Below are 14,639 nucleotides of genomic sequence, written 5' to 3' on the forward strand. Positions count from 1 at the left end.
TCATTTCGGCCTGTCACATTTTAGTCTGTCACATTTCGGCCTGTCACATTTCAGCCTGTCACATTTCAGCCTGTCACATTTCAGCCTGTCACATTTCAGCCTGTCACATTTCAGCCTGTCACATTTCAGCCTGTCACATTTCAGCCTGTCACATTTCGGCCTGTCACATTTCAGCCTGTCACATTTCGGCCTGTCACATTTCGGCCTGTCACATTTCGGCCTGTCACATTTCAGCCTGTCACATTTCGGCCTGTCACATTTCAGCCTGTCACATTTCAGCCTGTCACATTTCAGCCTGTCACATTTCAGTATATATTAAGAAATTTCTGGCGCTGAGTGACATAGGTTAAAATGTCAACCTGTGGTGGTCGAATTTCAATTTAGAGTTTCTATTTCAAGATTTAAAACACACACACATATACATGCACACACACACACACGCACTCACACACAAAGGCCCGTGCGTTTCTAGTATGCTCATGGAAATTGAGCAAAAAAATGTCGCTTATTAAGAGTACTTATTAAAAGAACTAGTAGATCATTAACAATTAGTGTTAAAGTTTAGAACAATCTGTTCGTTTTTTTTGTTTTTTTTCATTGTAAAATTTGTTAAAAGCCTAACAAAGGGGGATCTTGTCTCAATCTGAGTAGTGTTTACTAATCGCCTAAATGCAGCACGAAACCTTCTCCCAATAACACCCCCCCTCCAGAGGTCCAATAGTATGAAAAATGCGCTATACAAAAGTAATTTAAAAAAAATGTTCAGTCCTTTTTTTTGTTTCCAGTATAACTTTTTTCCCTTCTATAAACGATATGTGTATATCCTTAAAAACAAAATGTTATATACGATCCCATTTTTTTAATAGAGAAATATGATGATAGTTATATGTTCCTGTGGGTGACATGGTAGCTTCTGTTTTACCACAAGATCTATAGATCTTCCCCTGCTCGCGCTTCTTAACTACCATTGGATCTAGAACTAATGCGTAGTTTGTAAAGCTAACCTACTCGCTGCCTCTAAACTCGTCCCTGCACTGTTAAAACACTTCAAGTCAAAAGGAACCAGACTTTGAATTCAACTTTACATCCACGCAGTTCTTTTCGTTGCTCCTCAAGACGTTCTTCTTTTTAAGTCCACCGACAGCTGATCTACGCATGCTCGCGCACGCGACACTTCAACTCACTTTCCTCCATTTTGTGTTTTTTTTTTAACTCCTACGCCACTTTGATGTCGATGCCATCCCACATGGAATAGTTCGGGATCTACTTTAGAGCCTCCGCTTTGAAAGGTGTCCACTAATCGTCAAGCCATCCACTTGTCTTCACAGAACGCGCGCCTCTTTTTTTTTTTTTTCCCCCCCCCCGCCAATTCTAGTTTTAGATGTCAAGTGTCTCGATTGAAACACCTAGATCTAGAATGTTTTTGAGAAAAACTGTTAATGAGATAGATCTAGAGCTTGAAACAGTCTACGAAAATATGTTATGCAAATACTGGAAAACCTAAACAATATTAGATATCGTCTATTTATAAGTTGAAGATGAAACTTCCTGAAATTAGCAAAATTAGAAATAAACCCACTCACTGTAAATAGAATCTTCTGCTAAAGCTGCAACCATTGTAAGCCTCGGATCATTAATAAAGAATCTTCCGTCCCTTTTTAACAAAGAAAATATCCATTATTGTAGAAGCTTATGTTTTGAGTCTAAAGCTCGACCAGTTCTCGAATGGATTAGATCTATTGCTAGCAAAAGACCGTTTCAATATTGCAATAAAATACACAGGAAAAATATATATATATAACAACAGGGCCGGCTTTAGGCATAGGCAAACTAGTCAGCCACCTAGGGCCTCCAATTGGTGGGGGTTTCACACAGGACTCAAAACAACTAGCGAAACCAAAACAGAATTTAATAAAATACTCTGAAAGACACAAAGATAAAGGCACATTCTTCGTCCCATATGCTAGGACAAATTTGTACAAATACTCCTTCTTCCCTAGTGCTATTAGAGCATGGAATGGGTTGCCTGAGCTAGCCAGGAAAACCAGTGACTTGGCAGAGTTTAAGTCATTGGTTAATATGCATGACTAAATGCATGACGCGTAGGACGTAATCATTTTCTTCTTTTTTGAAGTAACGTCTGTAATATATAAGATAAGAAGATAAGATAAGAGTACACTAGGTGTTTAATATGTTGCGTCATTTAGTTTTTCGATGTTTATTATTTTTTTTTAATTTCATTTGGGGGGCCACCAAATTCATTTCACATAGGCTTCCAATTATCCAAGGCCGGCCCTGATAACAATTATAACTATTTAAATTTATCTACAATTATACAGATTGAATATTTGGGCTTTTCTTCGACAAAATCAATTCAAGAAATACAACCCCCCCCCTAAAAAAAAACAACAGTGTAGGCCTTAACATTATCATAAAAGTACGTTCTTTCAGACCTTGCCATCTGTCGGGGAAGATGATTTTGAAAAAAAATATTTTTTTTTGAGGCCGACGGTTAACGAGGATATCATGTGGCCAGCACAACAACAGGCCGCCCTTACTTCTTCATTAGCGTTGACTAATGGGCGTCATAAAAAAAATCCCGAAGCTTGAAATTCCATAATTCGAACCTGAGACTTCTCGGTACAGAAGCCAAGCCACTGTCCTGTTGGCTCATATTTCTCGCGGCTATGGCAAAATTTTGATTCACGGTGCCCCCGCTGCGGGGAAGAAGAGGAAACCGTGCCTCATATTCTGTTTGACTGCCCCAGACTTGCTGATCTCCGTCTCGACAGGTCTGGGAAACCCAAAGTTCTCGACCTGTATGGCGACATTTATGCATTACGCAAGACAGCAGGGTTTCTGTCCAGGGCTTTTGCAAGAGAGGACTTGAGCCTCTCAAGCCCTCACTCTAATGGAGTTTGATGATGATGATGATGATGACCACTCGGCCACCATGTCCATATATTTTATACCATTAACAAAGGAGTAAAGTAGGAATAAAATACATTCTGCAGGATTCTGCAACATTCTGCAACATTCTGCAAGATTCTGCAACATTCTGCAACATTCTGCAGGATTCTATGAACTTTCCTAAGACTAGATATAGCTTTGCAATAGAAGCATAGGCTTCTGTAATGAGATGAATCAATGTTGGATTATTTTCTGAAAGTAATTCTCCATCTTTGTTACATACAACTCAGTAGTCTCTATACAGCTTCGTCAGCCCATGGTTGAATTAATGGACCTCGTTCACCAATCGTAAACAAACAACATTTAGCCACGTGATAATATTGATAACCTGCGCTATCTGTGGACGGGAGTGTCTCTCCAAAATAGGGCTCCGCAGCCACATGAGGAAGATGTGCTCTGAGATGAACCATAGTCGTTCTACGACTGAAGGAGGCTAAAATGAATGATGAATGAATGAATATTGATAAAACAATGAAAAAAAAAACGTATCACGTGACAGCCTTTATGGATACGTAATTTGTATTTAATAGATAGAGAATCACGTGACTAAATGCTGTTTGTTTACGATTGGTGAATGAGGTCCATTGTATTTTAAGTTTTGTGGATTTAAAAAATGACACTTAGAAAAAAGGGATCATTGTGTAGTAGGGAGTGTTAAGGCAAGGGTAAAGGGAAATAACTTTTGAGATCGAGATGTGTCATCCCTTCCGAGTCATCTTCTAATTTAACAAGATTGTCAACCCATTGACTACACTGTGGCTCATATTCACGTCGAATGGTCATGACCCTATATTGACAGCCTTGGCTACCCTCTATGTCAGTGATACCAAAATACTACCCGCGGGCCACATTAGCCCGTAACCAGGTTTTAATTTCCATAGCGTTTTATAACCATTTAGAAGTGTGGCCATACTTCGCGAGATACATGTATAAGATACGTCAGTCCGGAAAAGTTGGCGTCCACTGACCTATGTAATAAATGAGCTACATAAATATCACTCATGTAGATCTAGACAGAAAAACACAGTTGAGTCATTTTTAAACACCAGGACACGTTCCCAGCATGTCACGTGAAAGAATTCCCAAAAGACTTCCTTCATGCTGAGCTTGCTGAGAGAGTCGGACTCAGGAGACAGGGACGCCCAAGACAGAGATGTCTGCAAGCGAGATTTCGAGACATTAATGAAAGAATTTTGGAGGAAATGGCACAAGATCTGAGGCAGACTCTGCCTGTCTGTCTGTCTGTCTGTCTGTCTCTCTCTCTGTGTGTGTGTGTGTGTGTGTGTGTGCGCGCTGATACAAACCTCGCTAAGAGAAAAAAGACTGAGGAGATAAGAGAATGAGGGAGAAATCAGATGCAGTCACGTGACGAACTGTTGGCAAAGTTCGGCACACCAGAATCGGCTTATTTAGTCACAGATTCTGCCCCGATTCAAGAAGAAACCGCAACATGGGCGCATCCATTGTCTTTCAAAACAGAAGGAACCAAATACGATTGTAGAGTGCTAGTGTTAGCAACTGGAGATGATGGGACATCAAAACGTAGCTATGAGTTACAAACAGAGGCGGCCCCACGGAAACGCTTTAAAGACCAGCTTAGGCAGGCGCGGTGGCTGAGCGGTAAAGCGCTTGACTTCCGAACCGGGGGACCGGCGTTCGAATCCTGGTGAAGACTGGGATTTTTAATTTCGGGATCTTCCGGCGCCTCTGAGTCCACCCAGCTCTAACGGGTACCTGACATTAGTTAGGGAAAAGTAAAGGCGGTTGGTCGTTGTGCTGGCCACATGTGCTAGCCCAAACCTTGTTTACCGTAGGCCACAGAAACAGATGACCTTTACATCATCTGCCCTATAGACCACAAGGTCTGAAAGGGGAACTTTACCTTTTTTTTTTTCTTAGGCGCCAACTTGCATGAGCTGACATAGAGCACCTGGTTGCATGCGGCCTCAGAACGAGACAGGTGGAGGTCACTCACAAAGGCCGCGGGATACACATTTGAGACCAAAAAGAAAATCCGCTGCCGTGGACAGACGCAGTCGTCGAAAAAAAAATCTTAATCGACCACCGGCGGACAATGGTTATGTTTACCCTTGGTGTGGCAAAATATGTAGGTCGCAGCTGGGGCTGCGCAGCCACGGGAAATATTCCTCATTAATCTTCGGACTCGAAGACAAGCCTTGTTATTATTATTATTATTTACAAAGGCACATTTCTTATTCCATATCATAGAACTAATGTGCACAAATATTTCTTCGTTCCCTGTGCAATTAGAGCATGGAATGGGCCCCCCTGAATCTTTCAGGGAAAACCATCGACTTGGCAGAGTTTAAGTCACTGATTGACATACATGACTAAATTGACACTGTGACTCCCGTTGGAGGTTTATTATCTTCTTCTTTGAAATAACGTCAATAACTTATAAGAACACATGACTTAATCACTGCATGTGCTACACATGAACATGAGTGACTCTGATTTTAAGATCCACAGGGAACCTGCCACCGAAGACCGCGAAAAAAAAATCATCTCCCCGTGGGCATTGTCTTTGTTAGAAAGTCACTTTGTTTGGTTGCGTAGTGTCCAGTAAACTGCTTAAGTAGGTCAGAAAAAAAAAAGGTAATATTATTAAATCTGGACGTCAAGCGAAATTTTCTGTAGTGACCTTGAAAGTTGCTGGCTAGTAAAAAAAACACACCATAGAAACAGGTTTATACTAAGGGGAAGAGACGGATAAATACTGCCATTTCATAATATTGCAAGATTTATTTCTCTTTTCTATATAAACAAAATTAATTACAACAAGTTAATTGACTAATTTGTTGTTGTTTTTTTTAATTGATTCATGTATTTGCCATCGACAATGAACAATTGTGCAAAGTTTCAACTTGATCAGAGCGGAAGAACTAACATGTACAAGATATGTACCAGACAGACAGACAGACAGACAGACAGTGTGAGTTGATATAAACTTTGTAAAAAAAATGGAATCAAGCGAAAACTTCGCACCTAGGAGTATGTCTGGATAACAGTTGACAGGCAGTCGTGCTACTAACGCGAAGGTCGTGGTTTAGATCCTCAGAATGGTTCATTTTTTTCCCTTTATTTGTTTTAATGAGAAAAAATAAATGTTTAGTTTACTCTATTATTTGAACATAAAGTTGGTCATGATATAAAAATTTAATAATTTTTTTCCATATATAACTAATGGACCTCATTCACCAATCGTAAACAAACAACATTTATCCACGTGGTGCTCTATCTCATCTATACAATTTACGATCTCATGTTTAATTCATGATGGTTGTCACGTGACAGTTTTTTTTCGTTGTTTTATCAATAAGATCACGTGACTAAATGTTGTATGTTTACAAATGGTGAATGAGGTCCATTGAAAGACCGCATCACAAACCAAGAGATTAGTGACAGGGTTACTGCAGCGATTGGACCCCACGATGACCTGCTAACTAGAGTAAAAAAAAACGGAAACGAAACCTTTATGGCCATATTACAAGGTCTTCGGGGCTTGCAAAGACCTTCCTTCAGGGAACAGTACCAGGAAAAAGAAGAGGAGGCAGACAAAGAAAGCAATGGCAATAACATAACATAAAAGATTGGACGGGCCTGCCATCGAAAGAAGTTCTATCCAAGGCAGAAGACAGAGAGGAATGGAGAAAGGCGGTTGACAAATCTTGTGTGGTGCCCCAACGGTAGAACAGACAAAGAGATAAGCAAAGGTGAAGGAATTAATAAAAAAAAGAAAACAAAAAACTTAAAGAACTTCAACCATACGAAATTGAGCATTTAAATCCCAAAGTTACGTAAAGATTCAACATTATCATTGTTATTAACTCAAATATCCAATTCACAGATCAACTGAACACTTCCCAGTTTGACCAATTTCACTTATTGGACGCATCACACACATGCACATTAACATACATACACACACACACAGGTCAATCTATTTCTATAGGTTTTTAATTGTTAACGAAATGTTTAGGAGAGAAAAAAAAATGCATTATGTTGTACGTTCGGGCGGGTGGGGGAATGGGGGGCGGGGCTAAGTGTTAATTACGTTTTTCACAGTCTTTGAGTCAAGGGCGATAAACAGTATCTCACAAGTGTTCTTTTCACCAAGCCGTCTGCTCGCCTGTGCATGGGGGGAAAAAAATTAACTTTAAAAAATTATACATGCCCCCCCCCCTCCTGTCTCCACTCAAAACCATGCAGCAGGCAGTGATCCAAAGGGAAGGCACTATTAAACGGTTTGCTTTGTAGAGACCAAAAAAAAAAAAAAAAAGCGGATGTAGAGTTATGTTTCTTGATCGTCTGAGGTTAATGGAAAAACGAAGAGAGAGAGTGTCTCATGTTTTTTTTCCCCCAAGTACCCATTGAGTTGACTTTGATTCTATTCATTTGAAAGTACCCAATGGCCCCGCTTTCTCCCGACCCTCTTTGGCGAACCAGGGCTCCCTCTTTTAAATAGATTCAGGCACAGGTTTAACTAGTTGGCTAAGTAATTATAATTAAATTGTTTGGTTCCAAACTACAGTACTGGTATTTCAAAGTATTCTATCATTTCAAATGTTCCTTTACAGATGGCCCTACGTCCAAGCTCAAACCTTTTACGGCCCTACGGACATAAGGTTGTAGCCAGGGGCGGACTGGGAGTCGAAATCGGCCCGGTTATTTTAACACAATCCGGCCCATAACTTGATGGGCATCCAATTCTAGGTCTACCTGTCCTCAGAGTCATTATGTCAAAGTTGATAATGTGTCGATATGCATACATACAGTGAACTCTAAATCTTTATAAGAAATATAGGCCTTATGTTGATTTTTAATCGCTAAATGTGTAGGCCCTAAAAGGATGAAGCCAACTAGTAGCAATATCTACGGATGTAGGCTATCACAATATTAGGTAAATGCGTTACATTATTATAGTATTACACTGTAAATTTTGTGAAAGTTGTGTTTTTAAACACAACGCTCAGAGGGCCTTTTTATAAGGTTTTATAAAAACTTAAACAATTTGATGCGTGGCATCCATGCGGCCCTTTTCGTGGCCCAACCAGCCCATTTTGGGTACCGGCCCACCGGTCATTTGCCCGAATGCTCACATAGCCAGTCCGCCCCTGGTTGTTGCTCCAGACAGCTAGTTCAACTAAACCGTTATAAGCGTATTATTTTCTTAATAGTGATGATTAAGTTGATTAATTTACCCTTTCAGACCATAGGGCAGATGATTTAAAGGGCATCTGTTTCTGTGGCCCACGGTTAATACTAAAATTTTTTAAAAAGCTCCCCTTTCAGACCTTGCGATCTATAGGGCAGATGATGTAAAGGTTAACGAGGATGTCATGTGGCCAGCACAACGACCAACCGCCTTTACTTTTCCCCAACTAATGTCAGGTACCCATTAGAGCTGGGTGGACTCAGAGGCGCCCAAAGATCCCGAAATTAAAAATCCTAGTCTTCACAAGGATTCGAACCTGGGACCACCGGGCGCATCACACACCCTAAGCGCTTTACCACTCAGCCACTGCGCCTCCATGGTTAATACTGAACTTAAATAAGACCTGAACAATGAACATTTTGTTCAACCAAAATGAACATAACCCTTTTTTTTTTCACAGCTTTCAAGTTCAATGTAGAATTGGAATTTAGAACTTAGAAACACGACTGAACGAATAATACTGTTATAAACCTGATGGTGACAGATGGTAGTGGGCTGTGTGTGTTTTTATCCTACGCAAATCGCCCCAGTCCAGCGCTAGACGAGCGGTCAACCGTGACCAGTGACAGTGCACGCCAGTTCGGCAAGGGCCTGTGTCGTAAATATTACGCACGCAAGTCACGGCGAAAGTGATGTTTGTAAAATGTTTTACATGTTTCGGATGTTCCTTCAGAGTTGAAGATAATTACTTCCTAGTCCAAACCTCCCGCAGGACGACGGGGGATGGGAGCGGGCACGGTTTGAACCCGGGACCATCGATAAATCTGAACGACAGTCCGGTGTGCAAAACGCACGACCAGGCAGCCATCCGTGATCAAGTGATCAACTGGAGTGGTCAAGCAACGTTCCATCCGGTCCGAGAAAGTCAGAAGAGACCCTATTCAAGAACGAGTGTGTAAGAGTCAAGACACTTCACGTTACCTCGCAATGTGACCAGTTTGAAGAGAGCCTGGATAGTAGGAGAGACGTAATAATATATTGAACAAAGGAAACAAAATACAACTTGAAAACTACACGTCCTCTAATCGACCATCACCTTGAATTTAAGTTCTAGTTTTTACTGCAACCGAAATCCCTATCAACTTACTCATAGTTAGGCCTACAATGAAGCTGAGCATTAGTAGCTTACTTATGAAGTTTTGTCTGGTGTGTGGTGTAAATCTATCAATACTTCACTAAACTAGTCAAGAAATATCAGGGCCGGCCTTAGGCCACTGCAGCCTATGTGGTCGCAGTGGGCCACGCGCTTTCATAGGCCCCGCGCTAATTCTAAGTGTACATTATTAAATTAAACCATTATAACGTATATAAAATAACAGGGTTTTCGCGACCTCCTGATTTTCCAGGGCCTCCAGGAAATCTCATGAAAAGGCAAAATATACGATAAAGTCCTGAACTTTTTTTGAATTTATTCAAATCTCCTGAAGAATAGACGAAATTGACATTTTGGGGTGCCAATAAATAAAAAGTGGCATTGCGAGCTTTCATTTGATAAAAATTTATTGCAAAGACGAAAGTAGGCCTATTTTCTAATTCAAAAAAAAAAAAAAGTTTGACATTATGCTTATCCCTACCCAGACTAGGCCCCGCGCGATCCGTTTCGTATAGGGCCCCGCAAATGCTAGGGCCGGCCCTGACTGAAACATTACAATTCACAATGGTTTATGTAATCAAGACCTCTTAATACTTGAACTGATGTATTTATTTACAAATGGGGATTCCCGTCTTGTCTCTCTATCCGTCATTTACGCATCAGTCTTTTCACTATTGAACCCTCTCTAAGCTCTAGCCATCTTGTTCTCCTATCATGTACGCGCATTTCTGCAACGTCATTTGTCTGTCTGACTACGTCACTACTTTTACTGTTGCTAAAAAAACACTGCACATTATATTTATTTACGAACCTAACATAATCTCTAAACTAAACTAGGTCACTGCATTATATAGGGGCGGAATTGCACTGCTCTACGGACCGGATATAAACTGCCGGAAGTAGTTTGGGCATCTCTGGGATAGATTGTAAAAGTACACAGTGAAGCAACATCCAGTTTGACTAGTAGCACGGAGTGAGCTCTCCACTCTTGATGGACGAAGAAAGCGCTTCAGGGACACCCACAAAGCATCTCTGAAAGCCATGAACAAGGCCAGTGAATCCTATGGCAGACTGTCTAAAAATGTTTGGGTTAGAGCATCGGTTCTCAACCTTTAAAGCTCGGCGACCCCTTTTTACAATATCCCACTCTGCCGTGACCCTCCCCCCCCCATACACACACATACAGCAATAGAAGAATAGACGATAACAATTCTTATTTTTGATGGTCTTAGGCGACCCATTGCAAATCGTCAATCGACCCCCAAGGGGGTCGCGACCCACAGGTTGAGAACCCCTGGGTTAGAGGATTTATCACCACAAACACATAGCTATGGGTCCATCGAGCTGTCCTCTTTCCTATATTGCTCTAAGTCTCAGAAACGTGGACAGTATATAGAAACCATACAAGAAAACTGAACCACTTCCACATGACTTGTCTAAGAAAAATACTGAATGTTGAATGGCAAAAAAAAAAAAGTCTGGTACTGATGTCTTTCGAAGAGCGGGTTTCAAAGCATCCACACAATTCTGATGAAGTCCGAGCTGCGATGGGCAGGACACGTCTGCAGAATGGAAGTCTCCCACATCCCTAAACGACACCTGTATGGCCAATTAGGGAAAGCGCTCACATGGTGGACAAAGAAAACACTCCAGGGACACTCTTAAAGCCTTCAGCATTGACCCCTGCCACCTGGGTGACGGAAGCACATGATAGAGCATCATGGCTTCGCGTTGTGAAAACTGGCGCAAAAAATTTCAGAAGACAAGAGAACAGCGCTGGCAGAAGAAAAGCGCCTGAGAAAAAAAAAATCAAGGCTACCGATTCGAGGCTCCAGCTGGACTAACTTGCCCAGTGTACAACCAAACATTGCGGGCTCACATAGGCCTCACCAGCCAAATGAGAAAACCGCAGTGCAAAACCCATGTATGTAGAAAGTGGTCATCTTCGAACCACTATGGACGAAATACATATTATTCGATGCCACTGCCTTGTTGAATGTATCATCTTGTAATACCAAATAATTAATCACTATTTCAAACACAATATACAATAAGAGGTTTCGTAATAATAGTCTAATTAATTAAACCTTAATTAAATTAATCAACAATCTTTTAAATACAAACGATGGGGAAGGTACTGAAAGGTTGTTATAACCTACACGTGTCCGTAAGCGATTCTCACACCTTTTCTTAGTGTGGGGTCTAAATTCTTCCCTGATAAGATCAATAAGTGAGACCCATGTGGGTGGAAGCTCTAAAAGAAACAATCTAATGTATAAATCAAAGGCTTTTTTTTGGTACATGCACTTGTCTGTAGACCCACTCTAAGTCTCGTTATTCAGATTTAGCATTCACCCAGGTGAGAACCAAATGTGGACATATTTAATAATCCTATCAATTTATTGCTTTTCTCGGAACATAAAAATCAAAGCTCTAATTAACTTGGCAGCCAAAAAACAATTAATGAGTTCGAGATATTGGCCTTAAATGATAGAATTGAAGTGGATAATTTAAATAGTTGACTTATAACACCATGACTTCAGCAGCGTCCTTTTAGTGACTCTATCTTTATATCGGATTTAAACAAAATTATTAGGAAGTAAGCTACAAAGAATATAACAGTTGCCCAGATTTTTCAATTAACAGCAGGCTACATTTTCTATCCCAAAATTGCAAGCTCTGTAAAATTGAGTAAATTTGATAGATCCATTTTCTTGATCTTTAAAAAATTTTCTTCTTTAAATATCAATTTTTTTTTTTCGAAATGAAAAATTTTTGTTTATGAAATATGAATATATTTTTATATGTTTAAAAAAAAAACACCACTAGACAACGGAGATCTTCTTCTTATCTTATATATTACAAACTTAACTTCAAAAAAAGAAGATGATTACGTCCTACACATCCCCATGTGTCAATCTAGTCATGTATGGTCAACTATTTCTACGCATCGAGCTTTACAAGTTTAATTTTGAATCCTCAGAGAGAAATAATGTCCAATTTTCCCGCCTGAAAATGTAGTTGTTTTTGTTTTTTTTTAAAGGGGCTTAATTCAATAAATTAAACGTATAAACCCTTTTTAATAATTCTAATGCCTTCGTCTAACATTTAAATTTAAATGTAAAAAAAGTTCATTAAACATTAAATAAATATTTTAGAAAAATAACTAAATAATGACAATTTTGTTTATAAAATATGAACATTTTAGTAGTTTAAAAAATAAACCATTCACAATTGAGCGAACGATTCTACATCTTAGTTTAACCCAAACATAATGACAAGAAATCAAACATCTTTACGACCACTGGAAAAATACCACCACTATCCGTATTGTGCATACCTGTGCATACCTGTGCAGTCTACATACAAATATATTATTTCTTACTACCTTGCAGACGTTTACAGTCTGTACATATATTATTTTTCTTCTGTTTTTCTAATATTGAGCATCAACATAACTTCATATCTCAACAAGCTTCTACATCAAATTGTTACTAAATTAGTATTTAGTTTCATTGTCAAAAGTTGTAAAAAAAAAAAAAAAAAAAAATTCTCCACTAATATTGTCAATATTGCGCATGCTTGTGCAGTCTACAGAGAAATAATATATTAAAGAGGGGAAGAGGAAAAATTAAAAAAGGGGGAAAAAAAAGAAGGGGGAAAATATTCAAGAAAAAAAAAAAAGTATATATATATATATATACATATATATAGAGATAAAAAGATTCATATAAAATAACTTTCAGTACGACTCTAATTGGTCCCTGTGACCAGCCACAGAGAAATTGTTTCTGAACAGAAACTCCCGATATACTGACTCTAGCAGACAGGATTTCCACCTTGATGATGAGGAAGTAGTTTTCCAAATCTCAAGGGAGGAAATCAAAAATTGTCTTTAAAAGGGAGACAACAAAAGAAACAATATAAAAGTTTAAATGCCTATGTTCGCATAAGTGTGTACACACATAGATGTGTATGCATGTTCGATAGAAGTTAATATAAAGAACTGGGGTAATGTAGCAAAGCACAAAGGAAACAACCATAAGCAATGTAGACAAAGTGGAAAAAAAATGTGACTACGATGTTTAAAATGTTTTAATATCATTTAAGTTTCTACTTTCACTCTTTGATTGTTTCTATTTAATTACCTATTGTTGACATTCTCACCACATATAATTAATGAAACTTAAATTTCAAAAATATTCATTATATGCTATTGGAAAAAAATAACGCCATATACAAAGCAATTTAAAACGTTAAACTATTATGACAACCTAAATGTAACTATATGCATTGCTATGTTTTGCAATCATTGTACTTTAAAATGTAACTACTTAATTTGTACGCTTACTAATAAAATATGCACCTTTTTTTTATTTAAAAAAAAAAAAAAAAAAAAAGCCCAATAAAGAGGCCAATAGCCCAAAAAAGAGGCAATGCCCAAAAAAGAGGCAAAGAAAAGAAGCAAAAGCCCAAGGATTCCTAGGATGTAAACAGCTCGACAACTGAAGTCAAAAGCTAAAAAGCTGAGGTATCCTACAAAAAAAAAAACAAAAAAAAACGCTATCAAGGTCCATTAAGTTAATTAATTAATGCATTACAAATTAAAAATATCCAGATCTGGCCGAATGGTATACCGGATTGGGAACCCGAGGGCACACAGGGCTCGAACCATTCCCTGCACCTCCTGCAGGAATAAGGCTTAAAAAGTGATAATCTCAAACTCGGAATAAAATCTACATTTTCCTCAACCCGCAGGTTTCTTCTTCCTCGTTCTTAGTTTTGTAATTCCTCAGCTTGCAAACCATTCCAGGGTTCAGTGATCACAAAGTTGAAACCAGGACTGTGGACACGGATCTCGAAAACGGCTCTAACGATTTTCTAGAAACTTAACAGTTTGGGTGTATTTTTGTGAAGAAAAAAAAAGTACTAGCTAATTGGCACACAGAGAAAACTCTGGTTTGACAGTTATAATTGTTTAAAATAAAAATTATCTTAAAATTAAATTTGCTCTGGATTTCTAGACGATCTATATCAGTGGTTCCCAAACTTTCTTGACTCGTACACACCTTGCCATGTTTTCTGGTTTTCGGTAGACCCCCTGCTTAACTTATATTGCATTTTTTGCAAATTCATCAACATTTATTTTAAACAAATTTCTAACTGTAGTGAGTTAAAGAGTAAAATAGTCATTTAAAGCTACAATTAAGTTATAGAGATGTATCTTTTCTATTGATAAAATTCAAATTTAAACCAATTAAAATAACGATTAATATTTATTACTGGAATCACCAAAGACATTAGAAATGTTTTTTAATTATTTTTTTTTAACGTCCATTA

The 14,639-nt window shown here is 38.7% G+C and overlaps 1 protein-coding gene across 1 annotated transcript; it reads right to left on the bottom strand.

Annotated features, from left to right (window-relative positions):
- Nucleotides 1-3,067, bottom strand: LOC129927304 (keratin-associated protein 4-3-like). The gene is made up of 2 exons (XM_056035756.1): nt 3,006-3,067; nt 1-295 (listed from the first exon to the last, which is right to left on the bottom strand). Exons 1-2 carry the CDS (start codon nt 3,065-3,067, stop codon nt 1-3), a joined length of 357 nt encoding a protein of 118 aa, XP_055891731.1.
- Between the last annotated feature and the right edge of the window lie 11,572 nt (nt 3,068-14,639).

This window comes from Biomphalaria glabrata, chromosome 7 (assembly GCF_947242115.1).
Source record: "Biomphalaria glabrata chromosome 7, xgBioGlab47.1, whole genome shotgun sequence".
Classification (NCBI taxonomy): domain Eukaryota; kingdom Metazoa; phylum Mollusca; class Gastropoda; family Planorbidae; genus Biomphalaria; species Biomphalaria glabrata.